General features: G+C 33.9%; 1 protein-coding gene across 3 annotated transcripts in view; it reads left to right on the top strand.

Moving 5' to 3' along the window:
• DPYD (dihydropyrimidine dehydrogenase) overlaps positions 1–18295 on the top strand; it is a 720294-nt gene that overhangs the window by 86790 nt on the left and 615209 nt on the right. For all 3 annotated transcript variants that reach the window (XR_012509124.1, XM_074370016.1, XM_074370017.1), the window contains exon 3: positions 8941–9023. Coding sequence is in view for 2 of the 3 variants with exons in the window: in XM_074370016.1 (XP_074226117.1) it covers positions 8941–9023 (83 nt within the window). In the remaining variant the exon portion in view is untranslated. The remainder of the gene's footprint in view (positions 1–8940; positions 9024–18295) is intronic.

The following is an 18295-nucleotide window of genomic DNA, read 5'->3' as shown; positions in this document are numbered from 1 at the left end:
GAGAAAGGGTGCTTTTGTGTAAAATGAACAGCGATGAGGCGCTGTGACTGGAGCAAACTGAGTGCTGGAACCCTGGTAGCAAATGAGATGGGTCCTATCATACTTACCGTCTCCCTGGTTGAACTAGTAGATTTTCATTGTTTAAATTGCTCTTTGAAAGCCTTCCCCTCTTCAAGATTAAGGGAATCAGTAAATACTAATTACTCCCCAAAAGCAAATATTAAGGTTTGTGTAGTGATTTGAGATTGGCAGTGCCTGGCACACAGTGCTCCACAATATTTGTTGAAATAATGATACTGTGTTTTAGTTGGTTGTCGTGTAAAGTCTGTGAAACTCAATCAAAACATGACCATGCATTATGTAGAGGACTATGTGGTAATTTTGAATAAGCAATAAGAACTAAAAAGTAAATACTCAATCTTGAATTTTGTTGACCTCCTTTAGATGTAGGAATTAATGATCAGCAGGTAAGATTCTGCAGCAGAAATGTTTTTATTTTAATTTTTCCTACTTTGGGAAAGTATGAAAATATTACTTAATTCTTACCATGGGTAAGAGTTAAAATCTTAAAATACTCCAAGGTAAATATAACTTAACAACATTTTGATTTAGACTATGAACCTGGAAATGAGATTTATTTTTTTTCATTTAAAAATGTACAGCAGTATCTGAATAGCAGTTTCTTGTTTAGAATATATTTTCACATACATGATCTCATTTAATTTATCATCACAACAATACTTAAAAGTGGGTATCATTATTTTTATCATCTTCATCAGTACCTTTATTTCGTGAGGGCATATTTGCAGACTGAGATGTTAAGCATTTTCCTAAGACTATACGAGCAATTTAGTTTCAAAGCTGGAACTTAGAAACAGATTTCCTGTCTCTGCAGCTCCTGCGTCTCCTACTGCATTATATTCCATTTCGCTGTGGCTTATATGAGATTCTCCTAGACGGGACCTGATTGTAAGCTGGCCACCATTAGTGAAATGACATTAGCTAAATATGATTATGTCTTAATGTTCCCTGAAAGGATTAGACTAGTTAAGACATACCGAAGGGAAAAGCAATTACCTATTGAAATATGAATCTCTTGATTAGAACTGGAAGTCATATATTGGTATTAGGATGTTCATCTGGAATGTAAAAAATTCTGAATGTCGTTATTTCTTACTTCACTTGTAAAGAACTTCAGTGGGGCTGGTTTTGAGGCTTTTTGTTGAATATCAAGATTTAAAATATAACAGTTTACTAGAAGAGTAAATTCATTTAATTGACTCATTCTTTAAAGGAACGTAGACCTTAGAAATGTTTTTATTCTTATTTTTTATTGAAGTGTAGTCGATTTATAGTGTTAGTTTCAGGTATACAGCAAAGCAATTCAATTACACATATACATGCATATATATTTTTTTTTCAGTTTTTTTTCTATTATGGCTCATTACAAGAAATTGAATATAGTTCCCTGTGCTATATAGTAGGTCCTTGTTGTTTACCTATTTTATATATAGTAATGTATATCTGTTAATCCCAAACTCCTAATAATCTACCTCCTCCTCCCCCACTGGTAACCACAGTTTGTTTTCTTTGTGAGTCTATTTCTGGTTTGTAAATAAAATATGTATTTTTTTAAATTTAGATTTCACATCTAAGTGAGATCATATGATACTTGTCTTTTTCTCTTTGACCTATTTCCTTAATATGATCATCTAGGTCCATCTATATTGCTGCAACTAATGTAAGAAAGACTGGATGCTGTAAAACTCCTAGAGGAAAACATAGGGAGAACACTGTTTGATATAAATCTCAGTAATATTTTTTTCAAATCAACTCCTAGAATAATGGGGGGGGGAAACCCCAAAATAAACAAATGGCACCTAATTAAACTGAAAAACTTTTGCACAGCTAAGCATACCATCAACAACAACAACAAAACAGCCTACAGAATGGGAGAAAATATTTGCAAATGACACGACTGACAAGGGACTAATTTTTAAAATATACAGATAGCTCATATAGTTTAATATCAAAAAACAAAACAAAACAAAACAAGCAACCCAATCAAGAAATGGGCAGAAGACCTAAACAGACATTCTCCATAGAAGACATCCAGATGGCTACAGGCACGTGGAAAGGATCTCAGTTTCACAAATTATTGGAGAAATGCAAATTAAAACTACAGTGCGGTATCACTTCACACTAGTCAGAATGGCCATTATTAAAAAGTCTACAAATAATAAATTCTGGAGAAGGTATGAAGAAAAAGGAACCCTTGTACTCTGTTGGTGGGAATGTAAGTTGGTGCAGCCACTTTGGAGGACAGTATGGAGATTCCTTTAAAAACTCAGAATAGAGTTACCATATAATCTGGGAATCCCACTCCTGGGCATATATGCAGAGAAAACCCTAATTTGAAAAGGCACATGCACCTCAATGTTTATAGCTGCACTATTTATAGTAGCCAACATGGAAACAACCTAAATGTCTTTTGAGAGATGAATGGATAAAGAAGTTATGGTTATATATATATATACATACATACAGATACACACACACAATGGAATATTACTCAGCTGTAAAAAAGAATGAAATAATGCCATTTGCAGGAATTTCTAACTAGATGAGAAACATATGCACTGGTATTATCTTTTCCCTGTTTACCTTACTAGGTAAAGAAACCCATTAGATTAGTCAATGTTTAATTGCCTTAGAGTTGTAGCAGTATAACTTGCAATGTGCTATTTTACTTAAATTCCTCAGATTTTAAAATGTGAATTCACAGTTACCTCCATAAAACTTGTGGCCTCCTTGGTGATGATTCCCTATGGATCTTTCAAAATATGGTATCCTGTAGGCTTTTAATCATCTGTGATATGTTATGATCATATCAATACATGATTAATACATGGCAATGATTTTTCCACTGTATTTGGGACATGCTTACAACAGTTTCCGTATTGCATTGAAACTCTGTTTTTTGAAAATAAAAAGGTGGATTTTTTTTTTAAGCCTTCATTTCCCCAGTAACTTCCATGTATCTGGCACCTATTAGAATCTAAATAAATATTCAGTTAATGAATGAGTGTATGACTGGCTTTCACTTTTAGCTTTTAGCTTGGCAACAGGATTGACTTCTGCATAATGTTCTTTATTAATAAGTTGAATGCTTGACTTAAGCATTACTATCAAACATGAGTAGAAATTTGCCAACTATTGGACCCCTTGCTTCTCCAGGTTCTTGGATAACTGATTTTATTTGTAATTTTCATTTCTGTGTCATCTAGGTCCATTGCAAAATCATCCTTCCTGAGGTTAAAATTTAATTAGCCATAGACATAGGGCCATAAGTGGGTTTTAGGGGATCTATTGGCTCATTGAAATTATATATAGCATATATATATGTATATATATATATATATGAATTTTTTGTGAATAATTTTTAAGAGGAAAAGATATTTTTCATTATATTCTCAAAGGGATCTTATGATCAAAAAGTTAGAAATCTTTATTTTTTCATAAAGACTGTATTTATTTTGCTTTACTATTCATTAGAATCACTTTAAAGACATGAACAATGCACATTTTTCTACTTTGTCCCATAAAATCCAATCCATTAGGATTATGGTGGAGTTCATGAATTCTCTTCCTCTTCCTTCTCCTTATTCTTTTTCTCCTTTTCCTCCATTTATTGAAAACCTTCTATTTGTTCAATGTACTAAGTGATTTAGATATATTATCTTATTTAATTCTGCGGGCAGCCCTAGGAAGTTCAAGTATATTGTTTAGAATGAACTAAGTGTCCTGCCTAAGGACATGTAGCTAGTAGGCAGCAATGCTGAGGTCGGAAGCTAGAGCTGAGTCTAGTACCTTCGCCTTCTATCCCCTCGCCAGCACCCCCTTAATCTGGAAAATTTTGATTCATTTCAAACATGTTCAGAAACAATGCATAGACATCTCTGCTCTAGGAGAATTAAATTCCTCTCCTCTATATCATCACTGGACTGTGATCCATATGGGGGGTCTTTTGTTATTTCCCTTTATATCCGTGTTGCTTAATGTGATGCCTAATAAGTAATAAATATTCAAGATTTTTCTTTCTGAATTAACATTTAATTGATTAACTTCAGCTTTTGTTATTTAGTAATTCTAAGACTAAAGTTCTGGTGGCTGTGCTGTTAACTGTCTGTGACCTTAGTAATATAGAACTGGGTTTACTCATTTATTAAAATTAATTTTCTAATTAAAAAATTAAGGTAACTCTATAAATTTGAAATCCAATCTGTTTAGTTCTAGTTATTGTGATTATTTCATAAAGGAAATGCAGTCCTAATGGAAATTAAGCCCTATGGTAATACCATCATTCCTTTATTTAATAATGTAATTTGCTAACTTTTTGCTTCTTTCCTGCCCCATCCAGCATATGAATCAGTAGATATTGGGTTGAATGTGTTATTGCTTGGTATAGTTTAAGCAGAAATCACTGTTGTCTTATTTACATTTCTCAGCATTCAGAGATCTTCTTGTGTGTTATTTTGCTCCCCTGGTGCTGTTGATAGTCTACTGATTTGCTATATTATACTTTTATATAATCCTTAATACAGATGAGATATAAGACAGTATAAAATCTATCACAGTTGAAACTCTAGACCTTCCCTCAACCCATGGGGATTCATTTGGCAGGAGGCCACCAAAGCCAGTTCTTTTTGATGCTTAGTTTCTAGTTTGTACTTTAATTGCTGCCAAAATCTGAGCACTTGGGAATTTAATTGCTCATTATATTTGTCACAGTGGTGTCACAGACCCAAATAAAGACTGTTGCATGCAAAATATTTATGGATATTAATTTGCCCTAAACATGTGTATATTGGATTCCTTATTTTTCTACATCGTAAAGTGTAGCACATCTAGAAAGAAATGGGACAGAATTCTTTAAGAATTTTTGTCCCACTTTACTGGGAAACTATTATCCGTCCCGCCAAGTATCTAAATTTAACAACAAACAGCTAGCGGAGGACCTGTTCAGAACTTTATTGTATTTGCTTTGTTCAGTTTCCTCTTTTGAAACAGTCTCTGAGGGATATGAGTCTGGCTCTGAGGACAGACTCCTTGGATTCAAATCCTTGCTTTATACCTCGCTAACTATGTGACCTTCAGCAAGTTGTCTTAATCTCCCTGTGCCTGTTTCCTCATTTGTAACGTATGGATCTCCATGGTTGCTGTGCAGATTAAATGGGTAAAGTTCCTAGAAAACCGTCTAATACAGGGTAAGCCCTCAATGTTAGCTGGTTTACTATAATTCATCCTTATTTGCCAAAAAAACCTATAACATTTACCTTGGTTGTTGATATGGATTTCCAGTTTCCTACTAATTAAGTAGAAATAATCTTTGCCTGTTGTAGCAAATGGAATGTCTGGTCAGCACTGAATTTAATATTTTTCATGTCCTTTTATCTTTCCTGTGTGTTCTCACTTGCCTGCTCTGTGGTGTTTAGGCTAGTGGGCCTGACTTTTTGTTCCAGAGTTTTTGTTTGTTTGTTTGTTTGTTTTGTTTTCTTGCTAATCATTGATTTTTCTTGTTCTTGTGCTTGCTAATCTGAGTAGTTTGTTCATTCATTCTCTCTCTGTGTCTGCTTTTCCTTTTTATTTTCTCTTTGCCTTTCCCTTCCTTCTTTTCTATAAAATACATTGTCCACCTTGCTTCTGCTGTGATGGTTGCAGCTTTCTCATGTAACTATCTCATGCAATTATGAAGCACTTGAAAAATAGGAAATATAAGTCATAATCATGGGCAAGATAATTTTTAGAATTGTTTGGAAGTTTTTTATATCCTGCAAAATAAGTCCACTCTGTCTTATTTATTCCTGAAATTGTGTTCTAGAATAGTCCTACACTAACATATAGAATCCCCTAGAATTCCAGAATGCTTTCATGTCCCCAAAAAGAAACCCCAGTTCCACTGGCAGTAATTCCTCCCTTTTCTCCAGCCCCTGGCAAGCACTAATCTCCTTTCTGCCTCTATGGATAAGCCTGTACTGGACATTTCATATAAATGCAATCATACAGTGCGGCCTTTTGTATCTGCCGTTTTCACTTAGCATAACGTTTTCAAGGCTCATCATGTTATAGCATGTATTAGAACTTACCTATTTATGGCTGAATAATATTTGATTGTATCAATATACCAATTTGTTTATCCATTTATCATTTTATTGACTTGGGCTTTTCCCACTCTTTGGCTGTTGTGAATAATGCTGCTAGGAACATTGGTGCATATATATTTATGCAGATACATGTCGTGATTACTGGAGGTTTACAGTCAGTTTTGAAATCAAAAAGTATTAGTCCTTGAACTTTGCTCTCCTGTTTTTAAGAAGCTTTTGGTTATTCTGGGCTCCTTATATTTTTATTTGAATTTTAGGATAAGCTTATCAAAATCTGCAAAAAAAAAAAAAAAAGCTGGGACTTTGACAGGAATTGCATTGAATCTTTAGATCAATTTAGGGGGTAGTACCACCTTAACAATATTAAGTATTCTAAATCCATGAACATGGGATGTCTTTCCATTTATTTTGGCCTTCTTTAATTTTTTTCATAATATTTAGTACTTTTCAGTACACAAGTCTTATGCTTTTTGGTTAAGCTTTTTTATGTCTTATAAATGGAATTGTTTTCTTATTTTCATTTCTGGATCATTCACTGTATCTTTGCTTAGTTTTGAACTTCATGTAAGTGGAATAATGTTGCTATGTGCTCTTTTGTGTGTCCCTTCATTTATTCAATACTATGTCTGTGAAATGCCTCCATGTTACTCCACGTAGCTGTAGTTTGTTCATTCTCATTGGTATGGGGTTTTCCATTATATTAATATAACACAACGTATTTATATAGTCCACCTTTATGTGCATTTGACTTGTTTCCAGTTTGGGGACATTTTGAATAGTGTTGATATTAACATTCTTGTATATGGCTTTAGGTGAACATATTATATATTTGTTCTGGGTGTACTCCTACACATGAATATTCAACTTTTGAAAGTACTACCAAAAAGCTTTACAAAGTGATTGTAACAACTTATAGTTCCACCAGCAGTGCTTCATTTCCTTTTTATGCGAAAAAACAATTTTCTATCATTTATCTTTTTCATTTTAGACAGTTCCAAAGTGTGTAGTGATATCTCATTATTTAAATTTGCATTTTGCATGACTAATGATATTGAGCATTTTAAAAAAATTATCTCTTCATATTCTTTTATATAGTGTTATGTAAGTCTTTTGACCATTTTCCATCGGGTTATCTGCTTTTTCATATTTCTTTGTATGGGTTCTTTATTTATTATAGAGATAGGTAATTAAAAGAGTGTGATACTGGCACAAGTATAGGAAATTGAGCAGTTGGTCATTATGGACTCCAGAAACAGACCCCCGTGGGTACTGTGTCTTACTTTATGGAAAGATGAATTAAAGTGAGGAAGTGACGGTCTTTTCAATAAGTAGTACTGACTTAATTGCTGAGTTAAATGGTGTGATTTCCTGTTCCACCCCACATACAAATATCAATCCCAGATGGATTACACATCTAATGTGGAATGTAAAATAATAAAGCTTTGTGGAAAAAATGTAGGAAAAAAATTTTATAGCCTTGAAGAAGTTAAAGATTTCTTAAACAGGACACAAAAAGCACTAACCATAATTTTAAGTGATAATAAATTCGACCTTATTAAAAATAAGAAATTATCTTTATTGAAAGATACTATTAAAAAGTGAAAAAACAAGATTCAGAGCGGGCAATGTTTGCAGCTTACATATCCAAAAAAGGACTTTTATTTAGAATTCAAATTATTTTAGACACATTTTGGTAATTTTCAAGATTTTCATTGTAAAAAGCATATAACTATGTGTTAAAAAGAATTTTTACCTTAATTTGCCTGATCTAAGAAAATCAAGGTAAGATAGTGGTATATATATCTCAATAGGTTTTAAATCAGTGAATTCTTACACATTGGAAATTATTAATCTAAATTCTATAATTTTATAAAATCCAGCATACTTATTTACAATTTAAAGTAGAACACATTAATATTTAAAATTTTATTTAGTTTTTCTTTTTGTTAAATTAACTAAAATGCTAAATCCAATTATTTTGTTAACAAAATGCCACTAAATTGTACATGAAATCTGATGTGCCAGAAAATTCACATGGATACATTTCTTAGTCTAAATTTAATCCTATACACTATGTTTTCAAGACTTATTAGGGTCAAGTACGATTAAGTTAGTTTTACACATAAAGATATAGTTAAAACTGGAAAAAAAAACCTCTTAGAAAATTTAGTTCAGTAATGATAATATAATGTCACTTAATTTTAATGATTGGACTTACTTATTTTCATATATATATTTGTGAACAGTATATATACAATTGTTATTTAAAGATCTCATTATAAAATTTTGATTCCAAAGTATTTGCACTTTTATTATTATATTATATCTGAGCTTTATCTTTCCATGTCAGTAAATGCTAATTTTTTTTGAACTAGGTGTTTATCATATATGGTTTATTGTGATTTCATACTTACTCTATTGATTTTTCCTTTTCAATTCAAATTTGCTTTGATATACTTGAGATTATTTTAGAGAACTAATTTTTAAACCTCAAAAATCTAGAAGTTATAATACTTTTATATAATATTCATTTCTTCTATTTACCCAATTTTGAATTATTAATAAAAAGACCACTGTGACAGCTGTATCATAAGACGTTTTTATTTTGTTACTGTTGAATTCAGTGTCAATTTTAATGAATCCTACCCAATTAAAGTGGTGTGCATGTTTTTCGAGTCCATAATCAATATAATCAATTATATTTTTACATAATTGCATAGATATAATTTTATCTCAGGATGTTGGAGGATTAATGCATTTTTCTAATATGTTGCAGAATTGCGAGAAGCTGGAGAATAATTTTGATGACATCAAGCACACGACTCTTGGTGAGCGAGGAGCTCTCCGAGAAGCAATGAGGTAAGTCTGGGTCACCATAGCAACAGTCACAGATGTGGTAAAGAAAAAGTCATTCTTCATTATTGGGGGAACAAATGAGTTCATTGCCACCATTCAGCTCTGTTCTCTAAGGTATTAATTTGTCAGTGGAGAGACTTCCCTTGAGGCTGTACTTTGGTTTTGAAGCTGCATAAATGTTAAGCCTCAGTGCACAGTAAAAAATGTAAATGTTTAATTTGTTACTTAAAATGCTTAAGGGGTGTCTTGTTTTATATTTATACTAAACTGTATGATTGAATGGAAATATTGTTCATCTACATTCTGCCTGTATAAAAAAATAAATAGTATAATGGTGGTTTAACTGAATAGTATTTTCTCCTAATTAATATTTAATTAAAAAAGAGGTACTTAAAATTTCATATTCTATTAGGTTTTAGAGGATTATACCATAGTGTTTTTAAACAGATAAATATTTCCATACTATTATAAAGTATATAGATTAACTTTTTTTCAAATACAACAGTTTATAATGAACTCAATATTTTTTTTCACTTTTTAGCATTACTGTTTCTAAATATTTCTCTGAAATCTCCCCAAACTTAATACCTTTTTAATAACTTTTAGGAAGCAGTCTTTAAATCCATCTGATCAAAATCAAAGAAGGCTTTTTACTAGACATTAAAATGTGTGAAGAATAAAACTCATCATCCTTACAGCTGGAGAAATGACAACAAATGATATTAATCTTAAAAGTTCTGAGCTTGAACCTTCGAGTGGGATAATTTCCAATATATTTATACAGAAATCGTATATTTACTTTTATGTAGACTATGAAACTAAAATTGATTTTTAAAATGTATCTTCTTCTATCAACGCTCATATTTTTAGGGGCTTAAATCAAGGCTAAAAAAAATTTAAAATAGAAGAAAGGATAAACCTGTGAGGCTCCCTAGAAGGGTGGTTCGGGCCCAGTTTTGTTATTGCTGGCACACAGTTACCATATACTTTAGTCTAGAAGCTGCTCTCATTTAGTGACCTCCCTTTTACCATGCAAGCAGCAGGGGAAAGTAATTAAATTTAATAGAAGCTGCCCTCATTTTGAAGCCACTTCTATTTAAAACCACAGGGGGAGGTAATTAAATTTAATGGAAACAGTAGCTTCTACACAAAGATACATGGTACTTCTATATAGATGATTATGATGTCACAAAAAGAGGAATAATATATTACTAGTACTGAGAAATTACCAGCTGGAGCAAGTGAGCCTATTTTATTGTTAATGTCTTTACTAATAAAAAAAGAGGGAAAATAAAACTGGGTCCACAACAGAGAATTTGTATTTATATAAAATGCAATTGGATATTCTCAGAAAGTTGGTTACTGAAAATAGTAGTAAATTTAAAATAAAATGTAAAATATATTGTGGAAAAGGCCAGTGCAGTATTTATGTCTAAACTGCAAGTTTTCAGTGTATTCTTTATCTCCTCTCTCAAACTACCACAGCTATAAATTGAACACATTATTTTGTATATGCTTATTATAATAATTTTGAGTATATTAAGCATACACACTGAGAATTATTTAGAAAAGCACAGTTATCTGTGTTTTTATATCTATTCGGTTTCAAGTAAACACATAGGCACACAGGGAGACAAAGAGAAGGCCACTTCTGAAGCTTTGAATAAAAGAACTGAAGGCCAAAAACACAGAAGGAACTGCAGAGCGGCAACGGGAATGAAAACAGGTGCGAGTGAGGGAAAAACAATGAACTAGGAAAGGACGTGTAATTCGTATAGAAAATTCGTCATCAAGAAAGAAAGAAATTGAATTATGGGAGAACTCCGTATGAAGAGAGGATTAAATTCTCCCAAATTTTGTATACTTGCTATTTTAGAAAATACCAGGATATTCTGCTTGTAAAAAGGTAGAGATGAACCAATGAGGAAAACAAGTACTACCTGGCTAGAGCCACCTCTCAACCACTCACGCTGTGAGATAGAGCAGTAGTTTAGGTAATTTAAACCGGCGTGTGACTCTATGGTTGTGTAATGTACTTTGTTTACAGGGGATGCATGTTTTACTCACACACACATATTCGTAATATTTAGCTACCCTAAACACCAATAATCTAGTACCCAAAGCATTCAGCAATTTAGTATTCTTTGGGTCTGGCGCTTTTTAAAATTTTTGTTGTTTGCCTTTAGAAAATGCAGCAGGCGCTCATTCTTGTATGTGAGGTTATGAAAGCAATATAAACAAAGAGTTATAATGTGTGATGAATAGAATAAGAGGAGAATGTATTAAAGGGCAAAAACTAATTGTTTCCTTATCTGTGATCGTATTTTGCCTTACATGAAGGGTTTTAAATCAATGAAAACCATAGAATAGGAAATTTGATCTTGGCCTTGAGAGCTGACTGGTTTTGTAGGCAGAGGGTGTAGTACTGAGCAAAGGCACTGGGCTGAAGGTGCAGGATCTGTTTTCAAGAACAGTAAGAGGCCTGATGTAAAGCACATTTTTTTCAAGAATTTTTGAAGATATGTTTTTCCGCAAAATTCACACAGGCTGAATTTTTCAGACAGTAATATCTGTTCTTATTTGCCAAGAATCCTTGGGAGTAATAAAGCAGTATGAGGTTGGCAGGGATGATGGGAACTATTCAGAGACTCAGAGTGTGAGAGGGGGCAGTGGGAGATGGGTATGAATAATTGACCAAAACCCTCAGTTAGCTCAGGGGCTGGTTTCAGAGTCTGGTTGGACATGTGTTTGTTACCATAGTCTAGACGTCAGTTACAAAGAGCCTAGCTTGCTATGATGGGTACTTCATATTGCTTCAGGGGGTCATTGTGGTTTTTAAGGAAGAGGATGGCAAGATTAAATACAAAAGCTATGAAGATTATTTTACAGCTTTGTAGAATTCTAATAGAGTATGAAGATGCAGTGTACAGATAGGTACATTTATTTATTTAGTTATCATTTATTGGAGTTCTGTAATGGGGTCACCGATATGAGTAAGAGAGCGTCCCTGCCCTCCAGGAGCTAATGGCCTAATTGGCGAGACATACAGATGCTTGGTGTGAAGACTCAGGGCTTCAGTACTTGAGTCTTTTCCCTGGTCTCCAGAATTCCGTGGCATTTTTCCTCTTGGTCCATGGGCATGACGTGGGTTGGCTATGAGAGCATCTTTTGTCTCTCACTAGCTTAAGTTCTGCTCCAGCCCTCAGGTGGCTGCAGGTACCCACTGAGGTGTCCTCTTCCAGAGTGTGTCTAGCCCGGAGAAGCTGAAGTGGAACTGGACTGAGTCTGAAGACTGACATTCGTGGCTGCTGTGTTTGGGCCCCTTCACCAAGTTGGGTATACCTCCTTGTTTATTAAGGTTCTGCTACTTCTATGAGCTTAGAATGAAAAGGAGAGGACCCTTGCCTCTCTCAGTTCTCTGCCACCTCATCCATCCGTCTTTGTGGCCAGCCTTGGCCATGCAGTCCTGAACCTGTTCTTTCATCCGTAACACAGCTCAGCAGTCATTACAGGGCCTTCTTGTGCTTCTCCGATCCCAGATGTGAGGACCCGTGGCGGCCTGTGTGAAGTGCACAGGGGGCTACAACCTACTCTAGAATGTGCTGGCTAAATAAAACAGGTATTTGATTAGATTTTAACTCATATCCAGAGTGGGAAAAATAATTTAAAAGTTTCTTTTGGCAACAAAGTGGAAGGTGCAGTGGAGGGAAGGAGAGAGCTAGAGAAATCAGTGACCCACTAAGATAAAGGTAGAAGAATGTAGAGGTCAACAGAGGAGAGTGTGTTTGAGAAATGTAGAAATATTGAGAACGTAGATCTGATGAAACTTTGTGACTTCATACCCTCAAAAGTCATGAATTTGATTAATCTGTGTTGTTCTGTTAAAACCTTTTAAAGTTTTCTTATGCTTTTAGAATAAAGTCTAATGTATTTGTGTCTCCTGATAGTAAATCCCATGAGGGTAGGAGGATTGCTTTTTTGCTCCCTGTTGTGTTCTTAGCCTTACCATAGTATTAGCATACAGTAGGTGCTTAATCACTATTTGTTGAATTATTGTTAAAAATAAAAGGTAAGAAGAAGGATACTTATCAAGGGCAAGTCAAAAATACTTTTTAACTTTCTGGTCCAGTTTTTTTTTTCCTTTCCAGTTTTACTGAAGTATAATTGACATGCAACATTGTGTAAATTTAAACTCATATGTTTTCATTTGGAGTATTTGGATATTCATTAACTGCGGTAGGGAAAGAGAAAAAGAAGAGGATAAGGAAGAGGATTTCGGTTTTCAAATGAATTTGAGATAGCTGTGGCAAACTCGTGTAAATTTGCAGTAGGCAAAGGGAAAATGCAATTCTATAATTCAGGGAAAAGACTGGGGGTTGGCATCAGGACTTGTTAAGTATTTTGATACTTGTAGCTGTAGGAAAGCATGTGATTTCCAAGGATAGTGCGTTGAACCAGAAAGGAGGGAAATCTAGGCAGAAGCGTAAGTAATGCTGGGCTTAGGAAAATGTGTGTCAGAGAAAAACATATTTTGGCATTTAAACATTTTAAATAACCTTCTCCAACAGAGCAAGTTGGGACTGCAATATGGTGTGCCTGAGAAGACAGGGGTGGTGGTGGTGCTGCCCAGCGCTCTGTGGCTCGTGGAGACGGCCAGAGCAGTGCCTGCTCAGCAGAACTTCCCGCAAGCGGGAGGGAAAGGCTCCCCGCCAGGAGCTGCTCAGTACGACAGCCGCTGGCCACGTGTGCTTACCGAGCACCAGAACTGTGGCTAGCGTAGCTGAGGAACTCAATGTTTAACTTTATTTAATTTGTATTAATTTGAATGTAAATCATTGCATGTGGTTAGTGGCTGTGGTTTGGACAGCGTCGCCCCAGAGGGATGTTTTTAAGCTGCTAACATGACTTTCTTCCACTTCTCACCGATGGGATTCTCATTGGTGGAGAGCTGGGGTAAGGCTAACCCACATTCACACACATCACACATGCGCGTCACATACACTCTATCGCTGTCAAGAAATGAAGAGTAAAAGGTAGGTTCATAACAGTGATGGATGGAAAACCAACATTAACAAGCATGACTTTGTATGGAGGAGACAAAGTAACTATTATTCTTTAAAGACTTGACTTATTTGTAGAAATCTCTGTAGAATTAACAACAAAAACACCCTAGAAATTAATAAAAGAATTTAGTAATGTGCTCAGTTTTAAGGTAAAGATGGAAATCCATGAACTTCCCTGTGTGTTACCTACAAGCAGTTAGTGGTTGTAACTCATAGATCCTGTGAAGATCCTGTGAGGTGGTTATATTAAAGAGAACCCCAAATCACTTCAACAAGAAAAAACGGTCCAAGAAGGAAAAATGATTCATCAGGAAAAAATGGTATGAGTCAGCTGTTTTGGCATTTGAAACAAAGAAATCACCTTAAATTTTCATGTCATATATGCTGAAGGAAGTTTCATGTATATTAAAGTGCTAAAAGAAGTAAATGAGACACCCAGAGTCCAGCAGACCAGGGAAGTGACTGTCTCTGAGGTATGGGTGGGGAAAGAGATAATGAGCTAAAAAGCAGTTGAAGAAATCACTAAGCTTTGGCTGCATTAAAAAGCTTCTGTACATGGAAAAAAATTAAAAAATGGAAAGACAGTATCAGTATTCTGTATTGTTGTGTGTAAGGGATTCAAAAAGATTAGGAGCTCAGTGGTTAATTGGCAAAGTATGACTAAGAAACCCTTGAAAACATTCAACTTTAGTAGGAAACAAAATATAAATTACATATAAAAATACCAATTTCTTGCTTATTGACATTACTGCAGTTCAGCGGGGAGGAGATTTTTAAGTGCTGGAGGTGGAATGGTAAGACAACCATTGTCTCATTCTTAGAGCTCAAGGAGTTGTGATTACTGCTGGGTGTAACGAAAGGAGCATGCCAATAAGTATGAAGAACATTTAAACAGATGTACCCTTTTTCATATTAATTTAATTTCCTGAAGTACACTATGCAGAAGACAGAAATTATGAACAATCTGTTTCTTAAACTGTAGAATAAAACAGTAAACAAACTGAATGGAACCTAATTGTCTACTATTAAGAAGAAAATGAAGATTTTAGATTATAAAATCATATGTATAATATACTATATATGCTTATATATTTATAAAAATATATATGTACGCATGCACATAATGATAAATTATGGCATGTTTAATTATGATCTTTAACACAGTGTTTTTAGTGACCCAAGAATCCTCATGTTATACTGTTTAGTGAAAAATATCAGGAAACAAAATTGCATGTAAAAAATGACCTCCATTGAATATAAAGAATGAACCAAAAAAGATAGGAATAAAATATAGCAAAATAGCTCATATCTATCTGGGTGATGGTTTACACTTTTTTGGAGGCTTATAATTTTCTGTTCTTCTGAATTTTCTCCAATGGGAGTGTATCATGAATGATTAGAAAAATAATAAAGTAAGAAATGGAAAAATGGTAAGAATAAAATAATATAGGAATACTGGGACAAGGAGCAAAAACAGATTTTATACTCTGTCACTTTAGGGAAATTAATCTTTTTACTCTAACTTTTTTGTAAGATAGGATTAAAAACTTAATAAGAACAACAATAGGAGAGAATGCTTTGTAATATATGAAACATTAATAAAATGAAGATACAAAGCATTGTAATGTTTGTATACATTATTTCCATTTAATGGTGCCTAGTGCTGTTTCAGAGAAATGACATATGTCATACATAATGGAAGTGACTGGCAAACTTCAACATGGTTTTAGAAAGTAGACTATCAGAGAAAATATGTCTTATCTAACTTAGAGACCCCATTGTTGTTCCACGGTTCTGTGGAAGTATTGAACATTTCTGAAAATGATGACATAAAAAAATTTAAGGACAGAAAAAATGTATCATCTCCAAGTGCAATCTCTGTCTATAGTATGCTAATAGTGAATTTAGAGGCGATATTCTCAACTTTCATCGTGTTTCTCCTTATCACTGCCAACTCAACCCTTTTATCATTGCCAAAGTGATTTGATTTTCATATTATCATATTTTGCACCCGTCTTAGCCCCTGTAAGACATTGTAAACATCAAGGGGAAAAGTGGGACTCTTTTAAAACATTGTGTTTCTTTGTCCCCTTTTCAATTCCAAAGGCAGTAGTGGGCCATGTGTATATGAAATGAAAGGTACTTGAATTGAATAACTTGAGAAAACTGAGTGTCAAATTCTAAAGAAGAGGTGCATATAAAATATAGTTCATCAAGAAAACAGTGTAAAAAGCCGCATGAAACTTGTTTACAATGACTTAATGCACAAAAATATAAATTGGTGAGATCTATGCATATTCCTCTATGGTAAGAATATAAACTCATTTTGGAGTACAAACATTGCCGATTAGGAGTTAGTATTTTATTTGTAGAGTCAATCCCGTGCAGTGAGAGCTGTAACACTTAGATCACTGTTACAGAGGTGAACTACCAGGACATTGTATCTCTGAAATCTGTTCCTTTTTGCTTGGCTTCGTCACGTGTTAGGAACTCTGTCACTAGATGGTGATGTTGAGTTGCACAGTTTACGTTCCCGGCTTTTTTTCTGGTGTGTGTAATAGTAGTTGTTGGTGCATCACAAACCTAGCCATTCACACAGAGCTAAAACTGAAAGTGTAACCATGTAAACTAGGAAAATAGTTTTGAGAGATACAGTACATTCTAAATATTATTTAAGCCAGAAGTTTAAATTCTTCAATATGCTTATTTCTTTGCTTTAGACTCATAGACTTTGAGAGGTAGAAGGAATATAAATAGCAATCTAAACTTTTCATTGAAAGAGTGAGATCTGAAGACAGATCCATAGGCATTAAAAAGAGATATTTTTTCGTTTTTCCCTTCTAGATATGTTAGTCTATAAAGTATAACTTTAATTTCACTCCTCTGTTAATACCCAGCGGTACTGGGGCTGTTTGCCATCTGATTTAAGGGATGTATCTCTCCTGAATCCTAGATACTGTTTTACTTGCTTATTGTTTTAGTTATATTAATCTTGCATCCCTTGCTAAGCATAATGTGTAAACTACGTTGATGTTTCTTTAACCAGTGCTTATACATGAACTGGAGTAAAAGACTGTCTCTGGGAATAATTTTGTCCATCTGAATAAGATTTGAAGATAAGAATATTGTCGCTATCCTACTTAATCTTACTCTTGCAGATAAGTGTGTGTGTGTGTACAGATATTGTATGAGTGTAAATATGTCTCTTTGTTTATATATATCTATATATGTACTGTATCTCTATTTCTATTTTTATCTCTATATAAATCTCCCCGTCCCAGTCAAGGCAGTCTTGCAGTGTGACAGCATTTGTAATTTGAAGATTCCTTTTGCTTTTCAGACATACCCATTAGAATTACAAAGTTTTATGCACAATGAAGGTCAGTAAAATTCTTCATAGTTAAAAAATAGGAGGGGGAAAAGGCAAACTAAATATTTATGAATAATGAATTGAATAGGTAGTTTAGAAAGCAAATAAAAGGCATGAGAAAATTTGGAGTGGCATGGAAAAAATATAAATAAAATGATAAATTATTAAAATACTTCTAGTGAAATCAGCAGGTTGTTTAATAGTATAGAAAGTAAACACAACTTTCAAAAAATCCTGAATATGTTATATAATGATATCAATTATTATATATGATTTAATATTAATAATATTATTTTGTTTTCCAAGTTTTTAAAATGAACATAAGTTACTTTTACAATCATAAATGCCCATGTGTGTGTCTCTGAGTGTGTTTTAACTACCTGAAAAGTTTGACCTGTGAAATTGGATTCAGAGTTGATGTGTAAGCTTCCTGTTTTAATCATATTTCTTGATCCTACCAAAATTATATTACTGCAGGTTTTCTTTTGCTGAATGGATCAGCAGGAATCTTTGACAAGCTCCCCCACCACCAGTCAGCAGGTTACAAAAGTCTTCTCTTTTCTTCCACGGGATGGGGAACATGTTGTCTTTATCATAGAGAGGCACACACTCCACCAGGCACATAAGGACATGTGGATATGTTTGTGTCACCCAACACACCAAGAGGGCAACCAGGTTGAATATCTTCAGATTTTGTAAAATCTTAAGACAAAAGCACACCATCACTTTTTCTAGATAATGATGATGGAACTACTCGAATAAACATTATTGAAATGCTTAGAAAATATGTTAGGCATTAGCAGAATGATTAATTACATAGAAATATATGTAATTAATTGCAT

This window comes from Camelus bactrianus, chromosome 9 (assembly GCF_048773025.1).
Source record: "Camelus bactrianus isolate YW-2024 breed Bactrian camel chromosome 9, ASM4877302v1, whole genome shotgun sequence".
Taxonomy (NCBI): domain Eukaryota; kingdom Metazoa; phylum Chordata; class Mammalia; order Artiodactyla; family Camelidae; genus Camelus; species Camelus bactrianus.
Note: the sequence above shows the minus strand (reverse complement) of the source record. Positions and strands in the feature narration are given on the sequence as shown.